The following is a 7,891-nucleotide window of genomic DNA, read 5'->3' as shown; positions in this document are numbered from 1 at the left end:
TACAAATGCTTAAAAAATTAAAATTTATTACATGCGATTAAGTTGGTTACGAAGGCCTCTCGACCTTTTAGAGTGGAATGGCCTAAAAAATGCAAATGGAATGTCATCGCTTTGGCGCTTCAACATATTTCCGGGCATAACTTCTTCGTTTTTTTTTTCATTTGGACATTGGCCAATTGATTCATGGCCACACAATATCCTTTGCGTAATGGTCTTTCTGGGCCACCTTAAACAGTCAGACGTCAGCAAAATGAAATGGAATGTGAATGGTGGCCCGGAATGAAAGAAAAAGTACAGCAAATAAATATAAATATAGTAATAATGAAGCATTGGGCGAAAAAGAAGAAGAAAAGCCAAAGTCTGCTGCCAAAAGAAAATATTTCTTTTTATCACAACGGATGTGAGTGTGCCAGGACTGAAATAGCAAAGGATGGTGGAAGGACAGGAGATGGAGGTGGGGTTGGGGTTGGGTTTGGGATGTGGAAGTGGTGATAGAGTCTGGGGGCTGGGGTTACCTCCGCCAGCATCCTGTCAAATAAAACAAAAAATTCAACGCCTTGAGTAGTGAGATTCTAGTACTTGGTTCGGTTGAATGGTGAAAGGAAGAGCATAGTATTCGCTGTTTTTTCGGTTACACCGATAAAAAATCTACTAATCTCAACGTGTAAAAAAATTCAATAATAACAATGTGATCCTTTTTGGTATTCTTGTATAAAAATGAATTTGAATTTTTTAATGTTAGGTTATGAAGAATCCGACATATATAGAATAAGTTGTATAGGCATACCCACCCACTATCCTAATTATCATAAAGTAGTTGGTAATTTAACTATATCACCTTATTTACACTTTAAGTTAGAAAAGTTCTAGTTCTTCTAGTTGAAATTCATCTGTATTTAAGTTGATATAATTTATGGCTGTGTATTTTTGTCACCACAATTCCGAGAGTTCTCAAACCCCCTTTCTATACACTTCCTTCACACAAAGCAATTCAAACAAACTTTTATTTCACACGTTTTTCGCTCTGCTATTTTTCTCCCTCACTGACTGCTTTCAATGTTTTTATTTGTCTTGAAACAAGTGAGTATAGCGAGATGATACTGATGATCGGAGTTCGGAGGTGAAGGGTCGCACGTGCTGCGCGTGTCTGTTAGTTTTGATAGCCAGTTGACTTTGCTTCTGGATCCCACCCAAGCAGTTGACCCGTTAAATTTCTTGATAATTGCTACATTAGATTTCTGAGTTTTTGGGGTGGGAGATAAATTTTGAATTATATTTTTGACTTAAAAGAAATTTTCTATTTAAGAAATTTTAATTAATATACCTTACCAATTTCAGTGAAGAACATTTATAATACCATCAAATAGGTCAAAGACTCTTAAAAATGGAAAGAAATGCCAAATACATTAAAAAAGTATGCATGATGATTAGTAAAAACCTTTTACTAATATCTCAATAGAAAACTTCCTAACTAAACGCTTACTTTTTCCAAATAAAATCCATTATACTTTTAGGGGCTGTCTTTAAAAGTCAATTTAATTCAATTATTACCTCGTGATCTCCACAGCATCTCGGCAATTTGTAAGTTCCCACAGTCCAGCAACTTCATGGATTGCCCTCTTGGGGGTTGCTCACTTTCCCCTCACAATTTCATTGGGCAAATATTGTTGTAGCATTTCGTAGAGTTTCGCACAAGTGATTTTCGGACTGAATGGAAGCTGCTGCCAGCTCTTTTGTCTGTGTTTAGGTGAGGTCAAAATGCAAACATTAAATGCTTATTCAAGTTCGAGTCTGTGACTGTTTCTGTGAATAGGGCCAGGACACTATAAAAACGACCTTGCGGGCAACAAAAGGCACAAGGCACCACGCCACGATGTCTGTGCGATTGTGAAAATGGGCAGACAATCAACACTTAAAAAAATATATGTAAAAAACTTGAAGGAAACAAGCAATAGCTGCTTAACTTAAAAATTGTCATTATATGACCATTTAATTCTTAATTGATTTGTGTTTTTAAGAGGTAGATACAAATTTAAATAAAATTCCCTTATATTTATAAAGCGAAACTTTCGGAATCTTGTTTATTTAAATCTCAAACTGTTAATACTTTATTTTCTTTTTTTTTTTCAAAATTCATTTCAATTTTCAATTTGTTTTTAAAGGTTTCTAGAAATTAGTGCTTTTGAAGAAGTACCTATCTTGTATTTTTAGAATAACTCTAAAAGATCTGACTGCTATTTGATATTTATTTAAATTTTGTAGAAAATCATTATGCTATCAAAGAATTACCAAATTCTTTGTTTTGAAACTAAGAATTTATAAAAGGTTTTTTTTTAGTGAAAGTTAAAAGTAGGTTGGTGTGTGGGGTAAGGTGACTGAGTTGGGTATGCCATCCTTGGTATTTGGCACTTCTTATCAGCAGTTTCGTTGCGTTGCAGCGTGGCATTTGTGTGACTTTTATGGGCGGCTTTTCAGCTGGTTACGACGCTGTTGCGATTCCTCCGTACCGCCACCCAGTCTATAAGTCACCCAGCCACCCAACCACACAACCACCCAACCACCCATATTCCCCCCAGTACAATCATAGTGGTGGTTGCTGCTTTGTTTTGTCCTGCCTCAGACAAAAAAAAGTGTCAATTGTTTTTGGGCCGAGAATTATTGACACGCCTCAACGGTGAGCGGTTCACAGTTGGTCGCTTAAACAAGTGGGCGTGAAGGAATCCCATTAAGGACTATCGCCACCCTTCCGTAGAGCGGCAGACAGTCCTGGCCATCGCATCGCCACATCATCATCCATTCATCCCCGCGGCGTGTCGGCAATTTAAACTAATAATCAACGCATCAGCAAACATTGTCGTTATATTCAGAGGCCTGTGGCGTTTGGCAGTGACTCTCGACAGATTGCGAGCACTGATTTTCACTTACGTTTTCACCAGGTCTCCAGATAGGTGGGGTCAGGGGTTAAGCTATCCTACACATGTATCCATCCATCAATTCACATATAGCATTTTGCTTTTTGTTTGTCTGAATTGCCGTACTTTCATCCAGAGCGCTAGTTAAAAATCGTTTATTTTCTCACAGTTTTTAATTAATTTTCTGCTCTTTTTCGTTTATCACATTAAAGTATAGTTTTACAATCATATATTACATAAAATTGGACATGTTCTTGATGCCTTAACAAATCTAATGTACTAAAGACCTAAAAAGCAAATTGTTTGGGTTCCGAAATTTGATAACAAAGTTTAAGGAACCTAAAAATAATTAAAAAATGAATGAATTTCAATTCATGGCAATAATTTAAAGATTTACCGAAACGTAATCTTTTTTAATAACCTCATAGGGATATTTATTTTAAGCCCAATAACTTGATTTTATTAATCAAATAACAAATCAATCAAATTCTTAGCGCTAAAGGAAAAATTAATTAGTAATACTAATAGTTTAAGGAAAGTAAATGTTATAATTTATAAAAAATGTATAAACAAATTTACGAAACTCATTCATAGTATTATAGCGTGACTTATACATTTTAAAGTCAAGCTTCAAAAAAAAAATAATCGTTTAAAAAAATCGATGAAGTCTGAGAAACTCCACAAGTTAAATTTACGAATTTGAGATTTTAAATAACATTCCAGAAAGTTTCTCGTCGAGCTTCTAAAGAAAGATCTCAATTAAAATCCAGAAAAAACATATTTACCAATAAATCGGCATAGTCGCTTACCTATACCATATTTAAATAAGAACCTTAGCTGAACAGAACTGAAATCAGAACCCGTAACATAACTCTTGCAGCAACTAAAGACACGCACAAATATTCGACTAACACTAGGCTCTAACATTAGGACTTTTAACTTGCGGGGCGGGGTGACCAAGTGGCCGATTCCGGAATGGATCTTTGGATGGGATCGATAGAGATTACCATCCAAATCCTCTGTTTTACACCCATCCTAGACCACATGCTCTGCGGATGAGGAGGTGCCGGCGCCGAAGCGCAATGGAGTCGGTCAAATGATGTTGGGCGGACTGGCCGTGGTGGCAACTACCGCATTGGGAGAGGACTTCTCGGACTTGACGCATCCGTAGGATGAGATGCCGGTGCCGCTGCTGCTGGGCGGGGAGGGTGGTGTTTCCGGGCTGATCAGCGGCAGATACCGCCAGGGGTGATAGATGGAGCCGGCGTACATGGCCTGGAGGCGGGCCTGTAGGTCCAGGGCCAACGTGGGATCCAGTGGATAGTGGGCGAGGCCGGGAAAGGCGTTCGGCAGGCGGGGCAGGGACAACTCCAGTGGCGAACCAAATCCATACTTGGCACTCAGGGTGGCGGCGGCCAGCTGGACATGATGGGGATGGGGATGCGGATGGTGTGGATGCGGTGGATAAGACGACTGGTGGGGATGTCCATGGAGATGGGGCATGTTCTGGCCCAAAGGCGATAGCTGGGGCTGCATGTCCTTGGGAGAGCCAACCGATCCTGGACCTCCAGAACCAGGATTACCACCACCATTGGCACCACCATTGGAACCTCCACCACCACCACCACCTGGCACTGGTGACTTGTTGAGCGTCTTGGGCTTGCGACGTGGTCGATACTTGTAGTCGGGATGTTCTTTCATGTGCAGGGCCCTGTAAATTGAGCAAATGTTGAAACACTGATCAAAAGATCGAACGATTTAAACTTTGATGATATCATAAAGCCAGCGAGCCATCTCTGGTCGTAAACCCCCATAAGAAAGAAGCGGAACCCTTCCATAAACCAACCCCCCTCCCCAACTTGGAGATACAAAATGCACAAGTTTATGTGGTTGTGTATTTAGCAAAGAACCTCCTCACCGATACCAACTTCGATTCCCTTTCCGATTTCCCAGCTGCAACAATGCGCAATTGTTGACATTTGTTTGACAAAACGATAAAACCTGATAAAAGGTGTGTTTTGGGTCCTCCTCCTCTTGTTTTACTTTCGCTTTTCTTTATTTGGTTTTCCTTTCTTTTTGGTCAGTTATGTCTGCCTTATCGCGGGTCCCGAAAAAAATATTGTTTTCCTTATCATCGCGCATTGGCAAATATTTGTACAGAATTTTTTGGTTCTTTTCATTCGATATGCTCGCTCGAAAACCCCGAATGGCCATTAGTTTAAGCCCCTTCAGACGAGCCCTGCTCATTTATTATTGTCATAAAATGTACATAAAATTTCACATTTCCATTTTGGCAGGCCAATCCAATCAATAAAAGGATTATGACAGTGCAAACACGGAGGTTCGTCATCGTCAAAGACCGCACTATCTAAGAAGGTGTAAAAAAAGCAAGAAGGTTACCCATTTATTTCTAAGATATAGCTTTTCTAGGTATTCTTGTTGTTTGTAGGGGAATGAACTAAAAGAACTTCAACTACATTAAAAATCTAGTTTTTATAGAAAATACAATTATGAAGGTCCTTTTTCTCAATCCTTTATTTTTCACATCAGGTATCCCTTTTTTGAAATCTTTTGAAACCCGTCTTTAAAGAATTTATGAAAACTATGTTTCACATATTTTCTAAAAGGGGTTTCTTTGTTGAGATAAGTAGTTAAGTTATACATTAATCTATACAGATATCTCTATTAAAACTAAACCAAACTGAAGGTGCTAAAACCCCTTCGATAGGGTACACTAAGGGTAAACAAAAAGAAGCAAAATGCAAAATGAATGAAGCATTTCATGCGACGTGTCGTCTCTCTTTTGTGTGACAACTTGAATTGAAATGTTTACCCAAGATATGCCAGTGCCAATGAAATTCTGACTAAGCAGAGCGGACACAATCCCCGGCTCTGGAGCTCCACAATGCAGCAGGAGCTCCTCACAATAGGGAGCCTTTGTCTTAGCTAATCGATCAAATTTTGTGGCCAGTCGGCACCGGGAGAGAATGAGCTGCCAACTGGGAAAACTGTAACCGAAACCAAGCTGGAATTTCCCATTTAGCCTCTTTTTTTTACTCCCAACTAAGCCTACACAGAAACAAATAATAAGAAAACAATCATATGAATTGAAGGATTTCTAATTTTAAAAGATTTGCTTAAATGTTTTAAGTTAATATACTTGAAAATTCGATTTCTCTGAAAATGATATCCCAATCTAATACAATTCAAAGGGAACATAATTTCTAAGTTCCTTAAGATGAAATATATTATTAGGTAATTTTTTAATATATCTACATTTGTGGTAAGCTTTTTTAAAATACTTTAATTTTCTATAGCTATTCTTTTGAAAAATACTTGCACAATAAAGAAGAATATAATCTAAAAAGTAGAATTTATCCCATTCAATTTTCATTTTTCCTAATATTATAAAGAACGGAATCTACAACCCATAAATTCATATGGTAATGCATGAAAATGGTAGTTCCTTTCTTTCTTTTTAATGCCTATAAACTTTTTAGTATAAATAGGTAGCTCACACAAAAATGGCTTAATTTAATATCCCTTTGTAAAGTTTAGCTAAGTTAGAAATGAGTTAGGAACCTAGTATCTGGATTGTTTCTTTCCAGTGCATTTTAACCAGGGCCCAGTGAACAGCACTTACCGCAATCGTTTTGCCTCGTCGATGAATGGACGCTTCTGTCCTTCGGTGAGTAATTTCCACTCGGCGCCCAGGCGCTTCGATATTTCGGAATTGTGCATTTTTGGATTGTCCTGGGCCATTTTGCGGCGCTGCCCCCGCGACCATACCATGAAGGCGTTCATTGGTCGCTTAATGTGGTCGTGGCTGTTGCTGTTGTTGTGATGGGATCCAGGATTTGAATTCGAGTGGGAGTTTTGGTGGGCGCTGGCATGGTGGTGCGGGTGTTGGTGCTGGTGGTGCATTTTGGGTGGTGCCACTGGAGTGGGTGGAGCAGCCGCCGTGGAAATGGCGAGGTCAACTGGAGGCAATATTGGCGGGGTGGTGTTTCCCGATCCCGAACCACCGACCATGCCCAGACCCAAATTGATGCCGGGCAACTGCGGTGAGAGACTGCTGCTGTGGCTGTGATTGCTACTCCCGCTGCTCGTGTAACCGTTGCTGTGGCTGTGACTCCGGTGGAGCAGCGCCGAGATGCTCGCCATGATTCCGGGGGGCTCTTCAATGGCGGCGGGACCAAATGGGACTTCAATGCGGGGTTGCAGGTGGTAATTATCAGGTGGTACTGCTGCTCCTCGAGCCCTGAAATGCCAACGGAAATGGTATTCAATAGATATGCCTTGTTAGCTTGGGGACGCAGACTGCTGCTCCCCGCATGAGTCATTTGATTCGACGTTTTTCGTGTGGGGCAAATACTGCAAATAGTTCTCCGAAAAATTCACAATGTCGTTTCTTTTACCCCTTTTAATGTACATTAAAGGGGGCTCAAGAAGGCATTTCGGTTTGATGACGAATCAACACAAATATTTGTTTGATTTTTGATCCAGGTTTTGCTATCTTGGGGATTTCCCTTAAAAGGATCTCGGGGAAAATATGCTTCTTTAACCATTTGAATATTACCTAGTACTTCGGGTTATAAGAACATAAGAAAACATTTATTGTTTAACTCTGATAGGTCTCAGATTTAAATTAAAATGGGTACAGTATGCAAATTTGACCAGATAGTTTTAAGAAACAGAATATAGCTATGAGAAAAGTAATCCAGTTCAAATCGTTTCAACATTTCATACCTTCTAGTTTTTTAAAGCCAAGAAATTTTTTTGTTCTTTACAAAATTCCTGTTTTTATAAGAAGTTTCTTAACTGCACAAGGTATGATCTATCAAATTGAAATTTAAATGAGACGGTATTACGATATGTATATGCATATCTTTTGATTGGAATAATCCATCTAAAAAAAAAGAAGGCAGAGGTTATTACCATTTTTAACTGGCTTATATTTGGTTCAATTTGATTTAATT

General features: G+C 39.1%; 1 protein-coding gene across 1 annotated transcript; it reads right to left on the bottom strand.

Annotated features, from left to right (window-relative positions):
* Positions 1–3,507: 3,507 nt before the first annotated feature.
* Positions 3,508–7,173, bottom strand: Sox21a. Its single transcript, XM_070995642.1, has 2 exons — positions 6,556–7,173; positions 3,508–4,623 (listed from the first exon to the last, which is right to left on the bottom strand). The coding sequence occupies exons 1-2, from the start codon at positions 7,074–7,076 to the stop codon at positions 4,005–4,007; spliced, it is 1,140 nt and encodes a 379-aa protein (XP_070851743.1). The 5' UTR covers positions 7,077–7,173; the 3' UTR covers positions 3,508–4,004.
* Between the last annotated feature and the right edge of the window lie 718 nt (positions 7,174–7,891).

The sequence above is a fragment of the Drosophila suzukii genome, chromosome 3 (assembly GCF_043229965.1).
Source record: "Drosophila suzukii chromosome 3, CBGP_Dsuzu_IsoJpt1.0, whole genome shotgun sequence".
NCBI classification, from domain to species: domain Eukaryota; kingdom Metazoa; phylum Arthropoda; class Insecta; order Diptera; family Drosophilidae; genus Drosophila; species Drosophila suzukii.
Note: the sequence above shows the minus strand (reverse complement) of the source record. Positions and strands in the feature narration are given on the sequence as shown.

Coding starts and splice junctions, on each gene's coding strand:
- Sox21a (XM_070995642.1), bottom strand. CDS start 7,076: ATGGCGAGCATCTCGGCGCTGCTCCACCGGAGTCACAGCCACAGCAAC. Junction 4,624..6,555: donor GACGAGGCAAAACGATTGCG/GTAAGTGCTGTT, acceptor CTCAATTTACAG/GGCCCTGCACATGAAAGAAC.